The sequence below is a fragment of the Chiroxiphia lanceolata genome, chromosome 12 (assembly GCF_009829145.1).
Source record: "Chiroxiphia lanceolata isolate bChiLan1 chromosome 12, bChiLan1.pri, whole genome shotgun sequence".
NCBI classification, from domain to species: Eukaryota; Metazoa; Chordata; class Aves; order Passeriformes; family Pipridae; genus Chiroxiphia; species Chiroxiphia lanceolata.
The window spans coordinates 18,482,156-18,505,345 of NC_045648.1; the positions used below are offsets into that span (position 1 = coordinate 18,482,156).

The 23,190-nt window shown below is 42.8% G+C and overlaps 3 protein-coding genes across 12 annotated transcripts in view; 1 reads left to right on the plus strand and 2 right to left on the minus strand.

Moving 5' to 3' along the window:
• The window catches only part of NRG4 (neuregulin 4), a 50,143-nt gene extending 40,999 nt beyond the window's left edge, over positions 1-9,144 (plus strand). For 5 of the 7 annotated variants that reach the window (XM_032699642.1, XM_032699646.1, XM_032699649.1 and 2 more), the window contains 2 exons: positions 3,541-3,620; positions 3,717-9,144. In XM_032699642.1, the coding sequence (XP_032555533.1) occupies positions 3,541-3,620; positions 3,717-3,733 (97 nt within the window). In that variant the 3' untranslated portion in view covers positions 3,734-9,144. The remainder of the gene's footprint in view (positions 1-3,540; positions 3,621-3,716) is intronic. The other 2 variants (XM_032699645.1, XM_032699643.1) reach the window with 2 other exon arrangements.
• Positions 9,145-10,978: 1,834 nt separating this feature from the next.
• Positions 10,979-17,781, minus strand: FBXO22 (F-box protein 22). The gene is made up of 7 exons (XM_032699640.1): positions 17,645-17,781; positions 17,415-17,547; positions 16,583-16,670; positions 16,128-16,223; positions 15,096-15,260; positions 13,981-14,146; positions 10,979-12,895 (listed from the first exon to the last, which is right to left on the minus strand). The coding sequence occupies exons 1-7, from the start codon at positions 17,740-17,742 to the stop codon at positions 12,466-12,468; spliced, it is 1,176 nt and encodes a 391-aa protein (XP_032555531.1). The 5' UTR covers positions 17,743-17,781; the 3' UTR covers positions 10,979-12,465.
• A 798-nt stretch (positions 17,782-18,579) lies between these two features.
• The window catches only part of UBE2Q2 (ubiquitin conjugating enzyme E2 Q2), a 47,603-nt gene continuing 42,992 nt past the window's right edge, over positions 18,580-23,190 (minus strand). For all 4 annotated transcript variants that reach the window (XM_032699636.1, XM_032699638.1, XM_032699637.1 and 1 more), the window contains 3 exons: positions 22,331-22,426; positions 21,297-21,363; positions 18,580-19,497 (listed from right to left, as the gene is read on the minus strand). In XM_032699636.1, coding sequence (XP_032555527.1) covers positions 19,466-19,497; positions 21,297-21,363; positions 22,331-22,426 — 195 coding nt within the window. In that variant the 3' untranslated portion in view covers positions 18,580-19,465. The remainder of the gene's footprint in view (positions 19,498-21,296; positions 21,364-22,330; positions 22,427-23,190) is intronic.

Consider the following 23,190-nt stretch of genomic DNA (forward strand, 5'->3'; position numbering starts at 1 on the left):
GTCTCAACTTGTTGCTTGTAATATTTCACTTCCTGGCCTAAAGTTTTCTCGGTGTCTTTTCTAAGCTATTACTTATAGTTGCTTTGTAAAAAAACACAGGTAGTACACCCATGTTTGAGATCCACAGTCTACCTAGAGTTAGTGCTAATGTTTAGAAACCTTATGTTGTCTGAAGATTGAGAAGTAGAAGCAAATTGATGAAGTGCTTAGGGAACAAAAACTGTTCCCACTGAGCTGGCAGCCAAAGCAACTGGTGCCATTAGCTCCTAATTCCTCTACAGCTCCTGGTCTAAAAAGGAAAACTAAGGAAAGAATGAAAGTGAAGAATAATCCCAGGCAGATACTTCCTAACTAACATTTTGAACAAAACAGAGGGCTAACTAATTTGTCCAGGATGATCCATGTTAGAGTAGCAGGAACATGTCAGTGCTAGACAGTAAGTGCTGCAGGTTTGGTTTTAGCAGCATTTTAGGCATATCAGGACTTGGAATGAAAACACACAAGCAGTTATTGGGATTAAAGCAGCTATTTGATGCTGTACATGTGTCAGTACACGTAGACCAAACCCAAACAAACTTACTGTTTTCACTTACTCTCTGCATTTATAATGCAAGTCAACCTTCTTTATTTTTAGAGTACAGCACTTTTTATAAGAGCTTATTTTATCATACACCATTAATGTGTGTTTATGCCTTTATGAGGCAACTTACACGAGTCCCTGTAATTCTTGGCCATCACAGACTTGCAGCCTCTTCCCCTTTCTCCTGTACTGCATTTCTCCTTGGCTGTGATAACCAAAGGTTCTTGCAATTCTGTTCTTTGCTCTCCCATAATCACATTGCCAAATCAACCTCTCTGATCAGTGCCTTTCAATGAGCGACCTTTGGAATAGCTGGGCTAGTTTTACCTCAGCTGCTGTCATGGAAACCCACTGAATGCCAGTTTTTCCCACAGCTGAATGTATTTAGAAGAGATAGAGAGCATTTGATACAACAGTTTGTATAAAAACCCCCCTTGTTGTAAAGCATACCCCCCACCTTAGTAATTTTAGTTAAATTACTCCTGCTTAGCCATGGAATGCCACAGCAGTTCTTCACTAAAGAACATTTGAAGATTACCAAAAAGTTATTAGAATACAGATTTAACTAACTTGAGAAAAATTCATTCAAGTGTCATACAGGCAGTATTTCTTCAGAAATAAAACTGTCTCCAAGAAGAGAGCAATCTGTTAAAAGATCCCTTTCCTCCTGCATACAGCAAAATTAGGGGAAAGCTGGAGACACAGTCTACTGAGTGTCATGGTCAAAGTACAGAATCTTAGAGTGACAGCAATGACAGGTCTGTGCAAGTTCTTTTATCAGACAGTTGGAAGATGAACCTCACCTACTCTTCACTCAAGCTCTGCCTAACTGGCAGAACAAGTAGTAATGCCTCTTTATTAGAAAAATAACTCAGTCTTAACATAGTTGCTCTTGAACTTATCTTACATACCAGACTAGCTTGGGAAATCTCATATAATCATTATCAACTTCTTTAGAACAGATAAAAGAACCTAACTGGCTCAAAATTGTCTTGTCTTACCTTTACACTTCTGAGGCTGATGTAGGACGATCATCTGCTAGAGAACTCATCTATGCAAGAAACACTTCACATCTGTAAGTCCTTATGTCTTGACTGAAATGACCAACATGTGAGGAGTCTCAAGTGGATACTTTAATCTACTGCTCTGTTTTCAGCTGTGTGAATGAGGATTATTGCCAGCAGCTGTCATTAATCTGCACTTTTTTTCCTCAAATTTGATCTATCACCTGTATCCTATCTTAGAAGAGGGTGGAATTAGGGTTTGTAAGGGTTAGCTGAGAGTTGCAGCATCTTTGGCTTGTCCTTGACAGGATATGTTAAGTTTAAAATGTTAAGGAAAAATACTGTTTCCACTGTTATACTTTTTATTAACAAAGATGTTTGACCCACAATCAGAAAGCAGAGTTTTTTCCCACTATTGTGTTTTATTAAGCATTTCCATGGCCCTTTCAGCAGAGGGTTCTAGTGGGGTTTTAGTATAAACAGTAATGCAATCTGGAGGGATGCAGAAGAGGAGATACTACTGGAAGTTCAGGACAAGGAAACGGAATCCCTAAAATTACACATTAAATCTTTTAGAATTTAGGAAATCAGTTTTGCTCTGTTTTCTTGTTTGTATCATCACTTATACCTCCCTTCCTTTCCAAGTTGTCTTTTTCTGAGGCTACTTGGGACAAATTTGAGGACCAAGCATATGCAAGTGCATTTAATGCTCCCTAGAAACAAATCCATTCAGCCATACAAGGGTGGAGAGAAAGGGTTTCAGTGCTCTGCTTATAAAACTAAGTCATAACTAACAGTGAAAGAAACCCATAAAAGAATAGGGCTGCATAGGAAAGCTCTGGGTGAGCAGTGGGAAATAATTCTTTTTACACTTAGCTGAGTCATCACATTTTTATCAGCTGATGATTTATTTTTTTCAGTCTGCAGAGTGCAAATCCAGATGCAGGTGCTCTCCACCTTGAAACAAACACCCCTCCAACAAACAGACTCATAAAGTCTGTCTTTCTGACATGGGCAAAACAGGAAAGTCTGCAAAAATCCCTGCTATTACACTGGTACTGGGTAACAAATGGCATATTTTGCTTCCAGCAAGTCACCTGTCAGACCACATCCATCTGGCTTTCTTCCTCCAGAAACATATTGTCCAAGGGTTGCTGGAAGAAGAATAAGAAAGGTGGCTGATGACTATAGATGGCACATAAGCCAGCTTTTATTTAAAAGCAATACAGAAGCCTAAATGCCACACACAGAGCTTAGAGGAACAGAACAAAGCCTAGGGAAAACTAAAATAAATCTGCAATTCATTTCTATATTTCATTGTAAGTCCATGTTGAAATGCCAAATTACCTGTAAGGTAAGTGTAATGTTGATGAATGGGATCTCAGCCAGCCAAAACTACAGGGTCTAGGAATAAAGCCACCTGAGCTGTCCAAGACAACAGACTTTGTGGAGGAGTTACATCACCACAGGACACAAACTGGACAGAACAGAGAAGAGCTCATGACTCTTCTCAAGAGAGCAGATGTCTGATTACTATTAAAAGAAAGGGAACAAGACAGCAAGAGATCTTTACAAATCTTTACAAGATTTGTGTCTCCTCAACAAAGTGTGGAGAATTTCACGTAATTTCCAAACATCAAGAGAATTAATAATAAATTATTTTGTGCTGTCTACTAATTGCTTAAATAAAGAGCTGAGAAATCAGACAAACAGGAACATTAGGAGAGAAGCCACGTAGTTCTGAGTGCTCTACTGGCCTCTGATCTCTGTCCTTCTCCCTCCAGTACAGGCTTCTCACAAACACTGAGTATTAATTAGACAGGAATCACAGGAGATCCGTGTCACTTTTTTCAATGGACACCATTCAATTAATTTGTCTTCTCCCTGACAACTTTTTTCACTCTGTGTGTATTTTTTTCCTCTCTCTGTTGTCTGGTTTTTGTTTCTTTTGGTCAGAAAAGTTTCCATTCCAAGGACAAGTTCCTCAGAGTGTGGTGCCAACCTAGCTGAACCTACAAGCAGCAATGGCTGCAACAGTGAGTGCAATTTAAAGTTAAATGACTGGACTCCACGAGGAAAGTGGGGGAGGAAGTCTTCCCTAATTAAAGGTATGTGTTTTGTTTATTTTTCAGAAATAACAACAGCATAAAGCAATTCAGTGGAAGAATGGTGGGAAAACAACATGCAGAGCAACCCTAAGAACACGAGTTGTAGAGGATGATGTGGTGAGCAAGATGAGAGAAGAAAGCAAACTGAAATAGGAGGCTTATGTTGGAGAACACTGCAACTGAGACATAAACAGTTGCACTTAATGGAGTTTGTATGTATTTTTAAAGGTGCATCAATTATAAAGAAATCACTATAAGTTGTTTGAATTTTTTGTGAGATTGTTTTATGACAAGTTACAGTTTTCAGTAATGCCCAGGTAGACACATGAGAACTTTGGGTTTTACTACATGGGAAATGTATGAAATATATTCAATATTTTTTTCACTGCACAGAGAATATGAGGGGTTTAGAATGACATAATAATATGGATTTTTGATAGGGGAATTTTGTTTGACTGTCTTGATTCAATAGTTTCAAAATTTGTACTACTGATACATGTCCAGAATTTGGCTTGTTTCAGACACCCTTAACAGATGTAGGGGAAAAAAAAGTACCTTTCTGCCAGCTAATACTCTTTCTCTATTTTTCTTTTTAATCATAAGATAACATGAAGATGAGGTACCACTGCTAGTGTATTTGATTTGAATTTGAATGAAAAGAAAAGAGAGAGGTAGTGGTTAAAAGAAGTTTAGGCAGAGAATTTATGCTTTGTTTGCTCTACATCCCTAATATTAAGCAAGATATTTTCCTTGATGGGTTTATTTTTGTCTTGCTTTCTTCTGAAAATCTCACTACTGAGGGAAATTTAAACCTCGCCTTAAATTTTCCAGTTGATATTCAGATAGCAGAAGCCAGGAATTTTATTCATCAGGTCAATTCCTGACACAAAATATCCAGACAGGTGTCTTGGCTGAAAAAGTGCTGCCCTCTCTAAAGATTTATTTCTTTTTATTCACATAACCATTTGTTGATCACACCAGTACCTCATATATCACACTCTAGTTCCTTACAGGATTCTCTTAGACAAAGAGAGGCCAAATGACATGGTCCATGTCCCTTTTTGCCTTGACAACACAGAGAGAATGGTCTGGTTAGTCAGAGGTGTAGAAAATGTGAAATGAGCAGCTTTCTTTTCAAGTTATTTCTAGCACTGGGGGTTGAAACCAGCAAAAATCAGATATGTTTCTGGTTTTGCACATTACCCAGCAGGTCATTATATGGGATTTTTAAGGGTGTATTGAGGGGAAGATTAACTGAGAAAACTTCACGAACTGAAAGGAGAGAAAATGTAGAACAGAGACTTCTTGTCTCTGAAATCAACAACCTGGAGTTGTGTAAAAACACAGGTGCAAAGAAAATGTTGAATAAGCTCCTATTTCTGGGATGCTTTGCTACACCCTCTGGTGTGCTCTGTATCAATGTAGACAAAAGTCCAGTGGGGCAGAGAAGGAAAGCCCTGTTATAGGGTGTAAGGTGAGGAGTCAAAGGGAAAACTGTGCTATAATAACTACTAGAACACAAACCACAAAAATTCATTACCTTCCAAGGACTCATATCAGAGAAGTCAGAGTCCCAGTTAATGCTCAGCATCTGAAGGGAGAATCTGAGGGCACCAAATCAAGTACAGGACCTGATCCAGAGATTAGGTTATATAAAGCACTAAAAGATCACTTTCTCCCCAAATTAACCAACTTTATATGTTATTTTCTGGACTTCAAACCTTTTGCAGATAAGCTGAAGGAAGCTGGGAATATTGTCTTAAAGGCTAAGAAAGAGAAAAGTGATTTTTCATCACACAGGGACATGCCACTGTTGTAGAGAGAGCTCAGGGGATGTGTGGCAGTACTGAGAGCTCCATCAGAATCACTGTCACCTGAACTTTGCACAGCCTCAGGGAAAACTAATCAGAGACAGCTGCTCTCAGATAACTTCAATATGTTACTGATCCTGAGACAGTCAGACTTCAGTTTGGGATAGCATCTCCACTGAAAAAGGAAAAGGCTTGTGGTCATCTTAAGTGGAAATTCGGGAAGGAGATATTAATAGATGTAAGAAATAAATGGGCTGAATTTGTACTGTATAAACTCTTAGAATCCCCTCAGCTTTCTAGACAGATATGGAAGTTATTCACTGTTACCAAGTGTGTTTGCATTATTTGGGAAACAGTTTGTACAAAAAGTGAGGCTGAATAAACCAAACCCATGTTTAAAAGCAAACAAGGTGATTTATGGAACAGTGCTACTTGTGAAGGAAATGCTATTAGCAGTTCAGACTGCCTCAAACCCATTGCACCTGAGAACATTCCAGCTTCCAAAATTAATGAGTTCAGTTCACAAGCTTTGTGACTGTGACGTTCAGATCAAAATGAGATCAGGCTACAAATTCATTTTAAGGTGGTCAAATGCCACAGAAAGTACAGGGTAGCCAACATTATATGTAATTTCATAAAATAGTGCAGCACTTTGTAGCAATGTTTGCTTACAAAATTAAGTAGCCCTGTGAGCAATAAAGCTAAAGAAACACCAGTTCCAATGGATCAGATATTGTGGTTGGAGTCACTGGGGCATAAAATTACATGTTTATGGAGGGATGAGTAATAAGGGCTTTCTCTTGACTCCCATTTCCAGGAAACACAAGATCTCATGTCTTTAAAATTACCTCTCCACGAGCTGGAAGGTTATGGGGGAAGAAAAGTAGAAAAGGCTAATTTCCTAAGAAACTCCACTACTATGATTACACCAAAATTTATTATAGTGTTATGGCAAAAATTCTTTTATACCTGAGGATCACGTCTTCCTTTCAGAATCTTGTAGTAAAAGTCTCTTCATAAGGTGTTGCAAAAACCTTTTGATCACTTGCAGAACAAACTGACAGCTATTAGCAGGAAGTCTCTTTGTAGAACTAAGGAAGAGATTGCTTATATGTTACAGTATATAACTGTTCTTCATTAGCAGCCCAAACAAACTCTGGAGCAAAGTACAGTTAAAGGAGAGTGTGAAATGGCTTTTCAAAGAAAACAAGAGGATTTTCTCCGTGCAAGTCTTTTGATTTATAATGTTAAATATTAAGCAGGAAGACCAACAGAAAGTCCATTTGGTAACACTTCCCATTTTAAAGGTACCTTCAATGTTGTGCAACTCCTTCAAAATTTACTGCACTAAAAAAACCCTTTTCCTTCTGGCCCTGCATTTTTGAACAGCTGGGGAGGGTCTCTGACTGTGTGACTCTCTTTCCTTTGGTATTTAGCATCCTTTTATTTAAAGGACATCAAGCTATTTCCAGTAAAAACTGAAAAGACTGGATAAGTTTAAACCCAGGGGTTTTTTCCATTTACTTTTGTTTTTACTATGACTATATTCAAACCCAAGGATATTCATGAAGATTTATCAGTATAAGTTTGGGAAAAAAAATGGAAGTAAGTTGTGGTCTGATTCCCTGGCAGTATAATTTAGATGACCAGGATGCAGGTGTTCACTGTGTCTCTCAGTTACAATGTCTGTTGACATCTATATACTTTAATGAAGAGACAGAATATTCCTATTTCTCAGATTATATGGAATAATCAAAAGAATCCAAACAGAAATTGTTTGGGTTTTGTGGTTAAGATTAATGAAAAAAGGGATTCTTCATTTAAAGGACTGCAGTATTTCTTGCACTTTGGGGGAAATGAGCAAACAAAAAACCCCCTAAACCTGTGTATGCCTAAAGATGTTATAAAAACCCCCATAACCCAAAACCTTCTTCATTATTCTATGTAACATTATCTGCTTATGCTAATTCAAAGTTCTTGCTCTCCTTGTGACTGTAACCTGTTCAACATCATCTATAAGTAAGGCATGAAATCAGTTCCTTGACAGCAGAGCACCAAATACAAGTTTTGTCAAATACCCATAGTCAGGCTGCTGCTCAGTTCCGTCTTTGGGACTGACACTCCACAAAACCTTTCACCAGGAGTCATTTCTAGAGCGAGATAAGGGATGTAAATAGAACCTACAGCTGCAGAACCTGAAATAACAAGAAGATATTGCTGTTTTCATCCCCCAAATTAAAGCTACAACCAATTTTTAACTCTTCTCAATGCACCTCTATGTTTGTGTAACATTTGAACAGTCTTTTTCAGTGTACATTTTAAAAGAGACTGTTTTCAAATTACCTTCTCAATGCAAGTAATGATATTTCATCTAAAACTTTGTGCAGGCACACGATGGGCTGTAAAAAGGTAGCTGAGCATCCACTGGTGGCAGTTTGTAACAGGGCTGGGTGATTTGAATCTATGTTGTTCATTCTCCATCACAGAATTTGTTGCTGTTTCAAACCATTCAGGCATTTTCACCAGTTCTGGAGATTCTCGGAGAGTTCCTTTTGGGGGGATTAGTGTTTGCTCTCCCTGCTGCCATATTGACAACTCAGCTAAAATGAGCTTATTTTAAAAATAGCTGTTTCTAATTCTTATAGCTGTGAAAATTTATTGTGCAAAGGTGACATGACCTGCCACTGTCAGTGATGTGAATCACCGAAACATTTATTTTGAGAATTCTGTGCTACCTGCTGATCTCACTGAAGACCTACCTGTGAAATGTAATGAGGACAATTTATACATTGCTTTCTAAAAGCATTTAAAAGGACAAATCCGGATGATTTGGGAATAAATTTGTTCTCTTAAATTATCAAAGCACTTGGGAAAATATTCCAGTTTCTCACTGTAGCTGTTTGTTCTGTTTATAAAAATACCCTACATTGTTCTGGAGTGCTGGTGGGCAGAAAACAGTCAGTACAAGAGCCCTACAATGCTTGAACTTGTATTGTTTGACCTAAAGCAGTGGTACAGGACCCCCACCAGCAGTGAGCTTGGTTTACCTTCCAGCCTGTAGCTCAGAACACCCTCAGGGCTCCTCTGGAGTCCTTCTGGAACAGCCTCTTCTGGAGTCTGCATCTGGCTGAGAAATGGGCTTAGCAACAGGAAAAGATCTTATAAAACACCACTTAACTGCACATTTACTATCTTTGTAACTTCTAACTGTGCAAACTTCTAGACCTCCAATATTATTTTTCTGTATCATTCCACCTGAGTAAAACAGAAGTAGGCATCTGAATGAGAAATGTTTTTTCTGGTTCTCTCACTGGGCCAGACATGAGGCATTCAGAACACTTAGGTTTGTTCCAGAGATAGTGTCTGATATGAAAACTAACGACCAACACCACAGAGATACTTCTAGGAGAAAGAAGTTCTCCATTTTTAGAATGAAAAATATAAACTAAGAGGGGGTAATGACACTGAGTGAGTTTGGAGGGAGACTTAACAAAATTAATTCAGAATCATATGTAACTACTTGTTCATAATTTGGCTCCTCTTTATCAAATTATTCTTGCTTTCTTACAACTGCACATCACAGAAATATCCTGTAATGAGAAGACTTTTGGATAGTAACTTTAAAATAAGTTACAGTAATAGCTTTATGTTTGGCAGTTGCTATTTTGATTGTGCAAGTATGAGGTTATACATCACACCACTTGCCTATTATTTCTTACATTTTTAAAACTTAGAGATAATTGAATGATGCATTAAGAACAAATGTGCATCAAAACATTATTCATATTCAAAAGATGGGGAAAAACAATGCCTTTACCTTTCATCAGCAAAACTGTCACTTCTCCCTGTCTTGTGCCTCTGCAACTTTTCTTTTTTTCATAACAAAACCAAAATCCAGTTGTGGTCACTTAAGAATTCTGTCCTCTTGTTGGAAACAGATTAGCATCAGCACTGTAACTGCAGATAAACTTTATCTTTAGGTATCTTTATGCTATTCACATTTGCCTCAATTGCTGAATACTCATGTATCTAACTTTGCTCACTTTAAAACCCTGTGGTTACTTTTTGAGTGACAGAGGTGTAAATTCTGGCACTGCAAAACTTTCTATCAATTCAGAACAAGCTCTGTCTTTTGGCACCTGCACCTTTAAAGCAAATATATTTTGGTTTCTCTGAGTAGTTGTAGTTGAAGAGCAAATGACAGCATGGAGGCAAAATGAATTTGGATAGCAAAACACTTTAATCACAGATGTTGCAGTTTTATCACATGGAAAGCATGATGCAGGCTGGGAGAGAGTGCAGTGGTTCCAGCCATGTGTATGGTTCTGGGATCCCTTGGGCTCATCCCCACTCCCTGAGGCCAGAAAGAGGATTCCTGGACTCTGGTGCAGGCTCTTGAGGTCACCCCCAGCATCTCACCTGTGCTATGTTTACCTCAGAAGTTTCCTCAGCTCCAGGACCCTGCTGATGAGCAGCCCCTTCAGACCACCCTCTGGTTCTGGTTTTGCTGCACCATCACCTGAGCTCACCAGCTGCTTCCTCGGACACGTCTGGACACGTCTGCACTGTCATCCAGGACACAGCCAACAGTGGAACATTCACCAGGCACAGGGATCTGGGTTACAGGGATCTGGGTTACATTTCCTTTCCCTCCCGTTCAAGGTGCAGCTCAGGCAGGCACAGAGGGCTGAGCACAACACTCTGGTTACCTCAAAAACCACGGAGCCGCCTCCCACCGAGGGGCTGCTCTGACAACTCAACCCCATTCCCAGGTACCTTCCCCCTTAATGCAGTGACTGAACATTGTCCCAGTCACACCCACACTTCCTGATCTCCCACTGGGAGTTCACAGCTCCTAATTAAAAAAACCCATCATCAATAAAGCCATGGGGAAGTGCTGGGTGTGCTCAGCACAAACTGAAACCAACAGTTAACTCTCAGAACAGATACACCTCTGCCTCAGCTCCTTAGACCAAGTTCAGGAAAAGTTTTAACTAAATATAAGCAAAAAGTTGCCAATGAAGACTTGCTTGGTACATTTAAAGCAAAAAATGTTATTCTGTTGTACAACAACAGCTAAATGTTTTCTTTTTACTACACTGAAAATGGGCCAGCTGCCTGATTTGGCATTTAGAAGTCTGATGAAATGGTGGAAAATTAATCTTATTTTCTTCTCCTTCTATTACTAAGTGGAAACAAAAGGGAGGAAAAAAATTTAGAAAGCAGCAAATATATTATTAGCTATACTGAGACTATGCTGAATTTACTTACTTGAACAATACTGCATGCCAGCTGCAGCAACCAAAACAGGTGACTGATGTAAAAGCACAGGAAAATCATGCAAAAGCACAAGTCTTGTTTAAAGTCTCTCTATAAATATAACCAGATCCTGTGTGCCCCACAATTCCAAATTAAAGAGCAAAAAAAACTTTTTAAAGAAACTTAAAGATACCAGGTAGTCTTAGTTTTTTTAGGACTCTGGATTTAAGTTTGTAATCAAGCTACAGGAAGATCCAAAAGAAAAAAACAACCACTACGTTCTAAACCAGACAGTTAAGACAACTGAAATTCAGTTCAAGGTGGTGAACCAAGCTGAACTTGTAGCTGGACAACATCTCTTTAAATCAGAGCCTTTTCTCTAATAGAAGGCAAAGTACTTTGACACACTTTCATCTTTATTTAACGAGCAGTTTGTTACTTTTAAGATTTTCATTCATTTTATCTAGTGAAACCATTCAGTTTTGTAAATAGGGCTCTGGGAAGGTTGTGCATCTCTCTAAAACTAAAATCCAGGAAATGGATTTTTCCATGGACTGCTTTACATACATAAATAGAGCACGTCCAAGTCCCATTTCTTTCTACATGTTGGTATTTGGCTTTGCTGACAACATGAAACTGGGAGGAGCTTCAACTCCCTGAAGGGCAGAGAGGCCCTGCAGAGACCTCCACAAATCAGAGATGGGCCATCATCAACCATGACAAGTTTAACAAGGATTCTGCCCCTGGGATGGGGCAGCCCTGGCTGTGTGTATGGACTGGGGAATGAGAGGCTGGAGAGCAGCTGTGGGAAGGGCCCTGGGGGTCCTGGTCGGTGGCCACCTGGCCATGAGTCAGCAGTGCCCTGGCAGCCAGGAGGGACATCCTTGTCCTGGGGGCATCAGGGAGGGGATTGTCCCACTCTGCTCTGCCCTGGGGCGGCCTCAGCTCAATACTGGGGCAGTTGGGGGGACACAGCGTAAGGGAGAGATTGAGCCATTAGAGAGTGTCCAAAGGAGAGCAATGAAGATGAAGGGCCTTGAGGGGAAGCCGTGTGAGGACACTGAGGGCACTTTGTGTGTTCAGCTGGAGAACAGGAGACGGAGAGGAGACATCATTAGGATCTTCAACATCCTCCCGAGGGGCAGGTACTGATCTCTTCACTCTTGTGACAGTGACAGGACTCAAGGAAACAGCATGAAGCTGAGTCAGGAGGTTTAGGCTGGATATCAGGGAAAAGTTTTTCACCCGGAGTGGTTGAGCACTGGATCAGGCTCCCCAGGGAAGTGGTCACAGGACCAAGCCTGTCTGAGTTTCAGAACACTCTCAGGCACATCACGGGATTCCTGGGGATGTCCTGTACAGGGCCAGGAACTGGACTCAATGATTCAGTGGATCCCTTCCAAGTCAGCATATTCTATGATTTGTGCAAACCATTCTCTTTTTGGAAGAAAGAGGCTTTCTTCAATTGCAGAATTCCATTAAATATAATTTCCTGCAATTCTGATGTGTACAGGGGATTACACAAAATGCAAGGCTTTCCTGCAGATAGTATATTAAACTCTATTGCAACTACAAGACTTGATAACGTTACCAAAATGATGTTTACGTTTTGGAAGGGGGTTCTGACTGCAAGATGTCCACTCTTCCAGACTTCTCAGCTCTCTGGAATGAAACAAACAGCTCACTGCAGCATTAAACCTTATTTATGCTTGGCTTGCTTTAGTTGAACCAAAATGAATAAGAGTCATAACGGTGGTGTAACCGTGAAGCAGGTCATCCTTAATGTCATTACATTCTCTTAATACGAAATTCCCAGTGACTATTCGGTCACATCCTATCTCCCCGTGTCCAAAAAAGCCAAAGAGGGGTACGTTTGGAAAAAACTTCCTGAACGCATCTGCTTCCATGTTCCTCTTGGTTTTGTAGTGCCGGTACCCCCTGCCCACGCAGGCGAACATGAAGCCCAGGGTGTTGTGCTCGGGGATGTTGGCGGCTTTGAGGCGCTGCACGGCCGCTTCCGCCGTCCTCTCGTCGGCCACGTCCTGGTCCAGCAGCACGGTGGCACTCTGGACCTGGGGCCCGCTGAAGGCCAGCCCCACCACCCCGCAGGCGTCCCCGGGCTGGGCCTGGGCACTGCAAGGCAACAGGCAGCGGGTTAGAGAGCGGTCCAGGAGAGCACTGCCCACCCCTGAACTGCTGCTGCCGCACGAGGGGGGCTCAAAGGAGCCGACACTCGGGGGATTCTGACACCACATCCATTACTGGGGATTAAGCATAAACTTACTGTTTCATACATGCCAAATTCAGCAGTTTGTGTATGTCACAGCTCTGCAATTCCAACTAAACTATTAGTTGAACTTAAGGCAAGCAAATACACTCATCATTTACACATCAAACCAGCAGGCAGTAAAGGTTCCAGATTCATGTTGCTTTAACTTGGTTGGCCAGGTCACACAGGTTTTAGTAGTTACATACTAATGTTTTATTATCAGTCACTTAATGTAAGGCCAGCTCTGTTATGTGCAGCTGGAAAATTGGATGCAAGAAACATGTTGGTATTAGTATGGACTCCAGACCTACAGTGGCATGAGAGGAGGCTGTGGGCATTGCCTGCATGTGCTCCACAGAACGAGGTGCTCCAAGTGCGGATGCACCAGTGGCACAAAGGGCTCTGTCTGTCTGCCTGTGCAGCAGAGCAGCTGGAGCAGCTGAGCCCAGCTCTGCCCTGCAGGGTCCTGGGCAGGGAAGGGGTGTGAGCTGGATGAGATCTAGCCCAGTCCTGGCAGTGCCACATCCTTCCCCAGGGCAGCTCCTGGGGCACAGCCCTGTGTGTGTGTGCAGCTCCTGCTCTGGGGTGTGAGCCAAACCCAGGCACACACACAAACACGTGGTCACATCCATGGTCTCTGCCACAATGGGGAATTATTTATTAAACACTGACTGCAATAAACACACAAAGGGTATGTGAAGCTGGAAATCTCCTTTTCAGTGGGTTTCTCCTAGCTGAGTTTCCAGAACCCAACTGGTAACACAGCCATACAAAACTTCCAGCTTTTCTGCCTACGTCACAGTGTAGCAGTTGTGACATTTTTCTCTTAAAGAAATTACCATTTTACTACTGTTAAAGGGCATTTCTAATACAACTAGAAGGCTACGGATCTGCAGCGTTTCTCCCATTTTAAATCTTTTTTATCATTTACCTTGAAAAAGATACCTACTTCTCAGAGGTCAGTGATGTGAAGCTCTCCACTTGTCCCCCAGCCAGGATGATACTTTTCTCATTCAATGGATTGACTATTTGATGAAGAAATCGAGTAGCTCCAGACTTCCAGGAGTTGTAGCCAAACAGAAGAACAACACGGAGATCTGGGTTATTCTTCAGACCTACAAACAAAACCAAACACTGATCCTCTCTTCTTTTTAAATCCCAAGCCCTGAAGCCCAACCTTCCTAGTCTCTCCTCAAATAAGAAATCACACCTTTAGTAATGGCTTTCTGTTGCAATTGGGAAGGCAAGACACAAGTTGCCCAGGCAGGAGCTGGGCTGTGTTCCCCACCTGAGAGAGAATTTCTGGAAAGAACTTTGCAAGGAAAAAACCAGACTGCATCTGCTTCCTCCAGCCTTCCACTCCTTTAGCACAGCACGTGAGTTTTACCACAGCTCTTCAGTTTTACTTGACAGTCTTTACAGGTAAGAACCAGGCATATGAGTTATTCAAGAACCATAATACAGTAAATAGCTTTATCTGAAAATTAAATAAATTCCACTCTTCAGCAATTTTCCTATCCCAAGGCAGAACCCCCCAGGTTCCTAGAAGACTCGAGAGACCCTTCTGACATTAGTCTTCATAAATTACCTACTCTGCTGAGGACACAATGTGAAGAATATGAACTGTATGCACTGAAATATGCTGTCTTCTGCTCTGCCTTCCCTTGCTACAATACCTGACTTGGGATCTAAATGCAAAGTCATTTTGGGGAAGAAGAGAAGCAGCTCTTCCCCACTCATTTCTAAATTGTAGTGACAGGAATAATTCCCAGTGGAATATTTTTAACCAATTAGAAGCTGCTTAAAGCCTAACAACTCTCTGAACAACTCCACTTGGAACCTAACTGAGGTAATCTGAGACTGATACTCAGGATAACTTAACCTTAATGCTCCACAGACTGGGAGGAACAGAGATGCACAATTACCAGCTGTGGCCCTACAGAGCCAGGGGCTCTTGGAGCCAGCACAGAAGTTGCTGGTTCCACACATCACTCCAGACTGGTACCTCAAAGAGCAGCACAATACTTCACAAAAGCCCAAGTGAAGGAGAGAAAAAGGACATACCTGCTTCAGCAAATTTATTTTCATCAAAGACCCTGTTCTTCACATCTTTAGAAAAATGGAAGGTGTGAATTTTCACCCCATCCATTTTGGGAAACAACAGAGCAAACCCAGCTTCGCCCTCTTCAATTTCTTGAGGCTGATTGCTGCTTGAACCCATGGGGGTAACTGCAAGGAAACAAACCCAGGTATCTTGTGTTCAGGGACTCTCATACTTTCATCTACACTGTAACAAGAACTGAAACAGGCTGAACAGCTCAGGGGCTGTAAAACATGACAACTTATTTCCCTAACAACTGAAAACTGGTGTGATTTTTTTTTTAGAATCTTTTGAAAAGATGAAACACATAGAAGTCCTGCTGGCTATGGATTGTGCTGAAGTCACTTTGGATAAGGAGACATGGATATATTTGGACATTTCCCCACAGTCACACCAAATATAAAACAGTAGGAAAACAAGCACGGGTCTTCCTACCAACTTCTACAGGCACACAAACATGCTCAGGTTTTTAAGGTGTTATACAAGCATGTGATGACAGTATAAACCAAACTGACACAAATACTGGGAGTGTATTATTCAATCATGGTAGTGGTAACAATCAAATACCCTACTTACGCCGTGGGGGTTGAATTTAGGGTGAGTAACTATAAACCCCCCAACTTTCTAATGATGAAAAAGGGAAGCATGAGGAAAAAGCCTGCCAAGGAAGGCTGTGAATTATCCAGTTACTGCACATGCCTCCTGCTAGACCACAGCAAACAGGTATATACCAAGGATGTCCTGTACAGTCAGTCACAATATAACTGAAATATATACATAAATCCAAGAAACATTCTGTAAGTACATCAGTGCCAGGAAAAGCTGCCTAACCAGTTAAATCAATCCTTTTAATTATGACTGCAATACACAAAGTAAGCTCCACGTGTCAATGAGCAGCAACACTGTGAACTCCTTAGAACTGAAGCCAGTGCTGAACAAGGTGGGAGAAGACACCTCCAAGCTGATCTCTCACAAAAAACACGTTTTGCTCCTACCTACAATCCCTGGGGTGACCAGTCCAAGAACCTGACATCGCTTTGGCAACAACTTTTCAAGTGCAAGTGCTGTTTCTTTACTGTTTCTTTTCCTGGCTGTTAAAATAAGAAAAAGAGACAGGAAAACATCAGAGAGAAGTAAAAGTGTGTTCTGAGCAGAAACCCCGTCCTGTTGAGCCAATGCTGCCCATCAGCGGCCGCCCTGGTAACAGCACACAGGTCTGAGCTGCGTACGAGCACAGGGCTGCCGGCAACAAGGACTGGGCGTCCTCCAGAGAAGGGAAAGGATCCGCGCACATTAACACACACCTGCAGGCAACTTCACATCACAAAGGCAGGACTAGGGGGTCGTGCTTTTTGCAAAAGATTTACTTCCCACTGAAATTCACACCAGGCAAATTCCCCTTCACCCCGAGCACTCCTGGAAAGGGCAGCGAGTCAGGGCCCGGTGTTACCTTTCTTCTGCTCGTGACACTCCTCGTGCCCGCTGAAGGTCTCGGCATCGGCGATGTAGAGCACGGTCTGGGGCAGCACGTGCACCTTCTGCAGAGACACGGGACAAGGAGTGCGGGGACAGGGAGGGAGGGAGAGACAGCGGCGGCACGAACTGAGGAGACACCGCTCCGAGGGGACGCGGCCCCGGCCCCCTCCCCGAGCTCCCGTCAGACAAGATGACACCTCCCGCAGCCTCAGCACTGCCCAGACCGATCTAACGAAGGGGCAGCACGGGCACAGAACCGACCCAAGCCCCACACGAGCGAGGACAGCTCTGCAGCCTGGCCCCCTGACTGCTCGTTTTAACGCTGTCCAAACTCCTTCCAGTCCTGGCTGCTGGCTTTCGTCAGCGCTGATGCTGGGAACAGTGTGGAGGTGCTGCTGGCCTTTCCAGTCCTCCTCGGTTTAACGCTCATCTGTTGGGGTCTCTGTTTAGTGCTTAACAACTTGACAGGAATCTTTCTGTGGTGAAGATCTAGCACTAGTGAACACTGGAAAAGAATCCTGCCAGAGAAATCCTGCAATGTCGCCTGTGTCTCCCAGGCTAAAAAGGGTTTATCCCTTAACGAGATCGCCGAGATGAAGAGACGCGCCCTGACCTGGAAACCCGCGGCGTTTCCATCAGTGTATTAACTAACACACAGCACCGAACTGTCCAAACCGCTCACACCTCCGAACGCGCTCCCTGCGCCGGGCCCCTGGGAGGAGCGGGTGGAGCGTTCAGGGGCGGCACGAAGGCGCTGACAGACACACACCCACACCCCCCTCACGGACACCGCTCCCGCCCCTCACCTCGAGCTCGCGGCCCAGCGCCCGCACCAGCGCGTGGCTGTCAGCGGGGCCCGGCTCCAGCGCCGACACCCAGGCGATGCGCTGCCGCGCCCGCAGCGTCCGCCGGGCGCACTCCCTCCACAGCCGGCACACACTGCAACACAGCACGGACACCCCGCGTCGGCCGCGCCGCCCCCGGCAACCGGGGCCGGCCGCCGCCTCGCCCTCCCCCCCGCGGCCTCGGGCCTTACCAGGCGGCGCGCAGCAGCGCCTTGGTGGGCAGGAAGCCGAGGACGCGCTCCACCACCTCGGCCAGGTTGGCGAGCACGTAGCCGCCCTTGGCCTCCATGGCCCCGCCGCCTCCCGGCCCCGCCGCCCCGCGCCACAGACACCGCTTCCGCTCGGCACGGCCGGGCCGCCGCAAGGGCGCCCCCCAGCGGCGCGGAGGAGCCGTCCCGCCCTCACACGCCCCACCCCCGTCTCCCCCCCCCTTCACCTCCCGGGCCCCAGCACGGACACAGCGCTTCGTAAAATGCTTTTTATTTATAAACTTGATGCAAGTTTACAAAGTACTGTACATTGCCAAGGAACTCTGCCAGGAGAAGTGGAACCCACACCGAAGCATGCGCCGAGGGCGGGTCTGTCCCTCACCCCCCGCCCACGGGAAGCGGTGCCAAACCTCGCCCATCGCTTCTTTCGAGCTAAAAACTGGATCTAGAAGCAAATGCACAAGGACCCGCGGGTGCCTGATAGAGAGAAGAGCACAAGTTTGATAGTCAACTAAAAAAAAAAAAAACCAAAAACAAAACCATAACAAAAACATGCTTCTGCACTTGTGGAAGTGCTTAATCCACGGAACACACCCTTAGCTTGGCCCCAGCGGTGCAAAGGCCTAACGACTAAAACTACAACCAAAATAGAGTCGATTTCTGTAAGGCAATGAAATTGTGTAAGTTCACAGACCCAGGTTCGTCTCCTAATAAAGAACAAACAGTTCCCATTAGTCTCTCAATAACAAAACCACTGTCATGACTATGGCAACATCTCTTATGCCTCTGAAGCGGATGACATGTTCTCGTACTTTATTGTAGCTTTTATATAAAAATTTTTCATTCAAGGACTTTCATCTCGATTTGTGCCAATTACTTTATAAGTTCATTAGTTTACAAATGATTGCAACAACCCGTTAATAAAATGGAACACCTAGAAAGGTTTTTAGTATTTTAAATAACTTCAAGCTTCGTACTGCGGCTCTTCTTGTTAAGGAGGTTGAGCCAACAAGTAGCAGGAACAGCCCAGCAAGTTCTGATGCCCCAGTGGAAGTGACTAGTTACAAGGTTTTATTGGCACAGCCTTGCTCTGCATAAAAACAAAAAAAAAAAAAAAAAAAGGGAAAAACCCCCAAACCTAAACAAAAAATTAACATAATCTAAACAAAGAGCATCTTTTCCAATAAACAGTTCATATTCTCATACAGCCATGAAAAATGTTTAATGACTTAACATACATGTGTTTTTCCTATATCATTAATTTGGAAATACTACAAACGCTGTCATTTTAGACCAGAAAAAACTACTGTGATTTGCAAGACCTGACATTTCCTAAAACAGTATTAAACAATGTATTAAACTTCTTGGCTTTAAATGAAACAATACAACGCAAGTCTCTGCAGTCTGCATTTTGCAAAAGGTAAGAAATACACAAAAGTGTGTGAACAACTCACTCCTACTGAATGATCTTTAGTAAGTCGGTAGCCTGCTGTAGGGAGAGCTTATGCTTTCAAATAAAAAAACAAGGAGAAGGGAGGGCATGGCCCAAATATGCTTAATCCATAAGAACAAATGTGGTAAAGGCCCAAACTGCTCAGTCCAGATACCTACGGAGAGCGGAATGGTAAGGCTGTAACTTATACTGTATGTGTCAGTTGACAGATTATCCACTAACTTATCTAATAGCTAAAGTCCTCAGTACAGCTGTTATAGGGGCACTCATAGCTTGAGTCTGTGTGTTGGAAAACATAAAAAAGAGCTTGTTTTATTGACATTGGTCCAGGTAGACAATAGTCCTCAGCGTTAGCCATCTTCTTTTGGAGGAGTGTACCAGCCTGTGGAGAACAGAGACATGTTAGGGACTGACACTGCTGGTCCAGACCATCTTACCCTCCCATCTGTGGGAGAAGGAAGCCTAACCTGGCTCCTCCCTTCCCTCTTAACATAGGCCAGCTCAGTGAGACCCAGTTCCCTAAATGCTACTGGTCAGCAGTGGGACATGAAGCATGTGTAAAGGATCAGACCCAGTCCTTGAGAGTGCAAATTAAATATATCCAAGTTTGGGGGGTTTTGTGGCAGTAGCTATCCTGAGCTGGACAAACTGGACACTGACAAAGGAAGCTGCTGAAGGAGGAACACTGCTGACAAAACTTAGTGGAACAGAGGTAAACCTCCCAAGCCTTCAAGCCACTTAATGCACAGACATACAAACACAACTACACTGGGACACTTATATAAATCCCATTTTGTGTACTGTGGAGTTAGGCATGCACGAGCAGTTGAACAGTTTATCCTTTTTCTGCAAATCTTCCCGGAGGAATAAGCTCTGAAATGTCAGTTGAATAACTGGTCTCCTGACACAATTTGGAATGTTTAGCAGCTGAATCATACCTGATCAAGAGTGCACAGCTTCTTCTAGCCACCTCCACAGCTCCAATCTTAACTCTCCCAACCCCTATAGCAAAACTTCCTCTAAATGTGTATACACCCACTATGGAGCCTATTAATGCCATCCCAGAGAGCAGGCAGCAGGTCTAAGCTAAAGACACCTTTCCCAGCAGCATTAGGTGCTGTGAGTGCTTTGTGGACAGCTCTTGATGCAGGAGTGATCACCAGCCTAGGTCAGCACACAGCCAGAAGTAAACAGACAGCCATGCTGGCCTTTGTAGGGAACTAAAATAGCAAAAGGCTGTTCATGGCAAGATCAAACTATCATAAAATTGGAAAGCACATTAAAGTCATTATCTTTGACCTTCCTCCCAACAGCAGAGAAGGTGTTATGTTCCATTTTAGCTGCAGGGAAACTGAGGCTCTGACTGCAGTCACACTGAAACACTCCCTTGTGTTCACAGCAACACGAATTCCCAGAGGACACTGCATCCAACCCAGATCAGAGAACATCACAGAAGAGGTAACTGGACTAACTCCTGAATCACAAGACCAGATACCAATTCTGCTGACTACCTTTACATAACCTGTAAGCTACTTAAAGCTTTTAAAGCCTCAGGTCATTTATTGTCTTCTCATACTGGCACAAGTAAATGCAATTAGACCTGAAGCAATTTTTTATGCAGCAAAGAGACTACTGCAGAGGGTAAAAACAGGGTAAAAAAAAAAAACAAACCCAAAAACACAGGTGTCTCCCTATTCTGTTGTAGAGTTTTCCATCCAGGACATCTCACTTGGACTTTTGTATTTTTTTTTAGTCTCAGGTCTTTCTTTCCATTTTATCTCTTTCATAATGATTACTGCACTAAGGTCTTGCCACGTTGAAACAAAGCCTTTCAAGGAAGGGACAAGCTCCCAGCAGATATTTCACTAATAAATAAGTCCCTTTTAAAGCTACAGTAACAACGAAGTTCCTAGACCAACTGGCTGAAAACAAAATGGAGCTGCCTTTCAAGAAACAGTAGAAACACGTGGAAACATTTCATGCAAACTGGAGAAGTTGCAATGATTGCAGTCAAGTTCCTTTAAACACTCTTGTTTTCCTAGTGCAAGAGGAGAAGGAAACACCATTTATGGTCTTCCCAAGCCAACATAAGACACTCTGTCACTTCCAGTTTCTCTGTGGCCAAACACCAGTTCCCAGGGTGCTCTGCAGACAAGGACAAAGTCACAAGAATATACATACCATTTTTCTCATGGATTTGTACTAGTGACTTATAGGACTGCTGTGCTCTTGCTAGATTATATTGATTCTGAAAGGAGAAAAAAAACCCACATAAAACCCTGCATCTAGACATGGAAGACTTAAGAACAGTTCTTCTACAAGGAAACTCTACAGCGGGCTTACAAATAAAACCCATGCACTATGTTGGAACATTTCTGGCTTTCCAGTACAAGGTTGTCAAGACAAATATCCTAATTTTCTGATTTCTCCTCTGTCATAATGACAGTATTTTGTAGAGCCCTGCTGCTGGGAAGGCCCCTCCTGTCAGAAGGTTCAGAACCTGGGGCGAGTCAGAAGCATGTGCGAGCAGAACAGAAGGCTGCAGGCAATCCCTGCCATAACTCTGTCCTGCTCAGCTGGGTTAGGCAGAATTGTGATCATCAACTTTTACATCTTACCCGAACTGGTACTTAACAGACACCCAAGCGACAATTTTGCTGTCTTAAAAATTAGAACATAATTTGAAAGCAGCATTTAATTCTTCACAGTCTTTTAAGTTACGGTCTGTTACCAGCATGCACACTTGAACTGAATTGTGCTTTCAGTTAATGCTGAATGGTGAGCTTTGAAGTATTTGCATGTTATTATTTTTCCCTCTCTCATAAAACTTTGCAGGTGTCTCCAGCAATAGGAGAACTTCTTACCATGAATGTATGTAATCCTGGCTGTCATCTACAGCCCTTCTCAGAGCCAGAACATCCAAATCCTCCCAATTCTGATCCTCCTTCCCTCCCTCCCTTGCCAATGCAAGGATAGTAAAGTCTAACTACTTAAAACCCCTGCCCATCCCAAGGTTTTATCTAACTCATATGCTCATAATTACATAACAAACTCTTAATTGCCTCTAAAATACTCATACACATGCACTAGACATCAAGACAACTCAAAATGCAAATATATTTGCAATGACAATTCTGTCATTAAACATCTGTGCAAGTCAACAAAGAAATGGAAGCCTAACAGTGATTTGTGTAATTGATAAACAGCACATTTACCTTATTGGCTCCAAACTGTACTCTGGCTTTTCCTTTGACTAAAGTGGCATTGATCTGCATGATGACTGATTCTATTGAGTAGGCACTGCTCCAGCCCTGGAGGAGGAAGGGAATATTAACATATAACATGTACTTGTTTCTTGTGCTCGCACTGTAAATCTATTTTGGAATGTGTGCTTTGGGATTATTTTTTTTTCTGAACTCCAGTTTTACTTTTAACTACTTGTTTTCAGTTAACTTTTATTTTCCACAGAAAATCTGTAAAATGATACACAGTAATAGTACTAAGAACTTGTAAGGAAAATGAAAAGGCTGAATCACACATTTCCAAAATACAGCAAAAGACAGAAACAAAAAAGCTCCATTCCTACAGCACTTACACATTTTCAGCAACATCACAACAGAAATTACAACTTCTTGTTCCAAGAAGCAGAAAAGACTGACATCTAATGAAGTCATTCATTGAGCTGTGAGAATTTTGCTCCCACGACTACTATTGCTCATCTCTGCCATTGCTCTACCTTCCAGTGCTCACAAGAGCTTCTGCCAGAGCCTGCAGATAGTTACTTCATTCATTTACTTATTTAAAATCACTGTCTACACAAGAATAACCTATGTCTAGAATCTCCTGTATTCCTCCCTTCTCCAGAGCTGACTCTGTGCAGTTGAAGAGACTTCTGGAAAAGAAAACAATGTGTCTCGTTCCCCAGAACTCCCTCTTCACACTGGCTTCCTCACAGAAATTCTGAGAATGCAAAGGTGATGTGCTCTCACTTCTTCTGCCTCTTCCTCAGATCTCTTGTAAGCCATCCAAGGCAGAAAAGAAGATCTCACACAAGATCTGCAAGGCAAATCTTGTG

Coding starts and splice junctions, on each gene's coding strand:
- FBXO22 (XM_032699640.1), bottom strand. CDS start 17,742: ATGGAGGCCAAGGGCGGCTACGTGCTCGCCAACCTGGCCGAGGTGGTG. Junction 16,671..17,414: donor CGCTGGGCCGCGAGCTCGAG/GTGAGGGGCGGG, acceptor GTGTCTCTGCAG/AAGGTGCACGTGCTGCCCCA. Junction 12,896..13,980: donor ACATCACTGACCTCTGAGAA/GTAGGTATCTTT, acceptor GTTGCCTTGCAG/TGCCCAGGCCCAGCCCGGGG.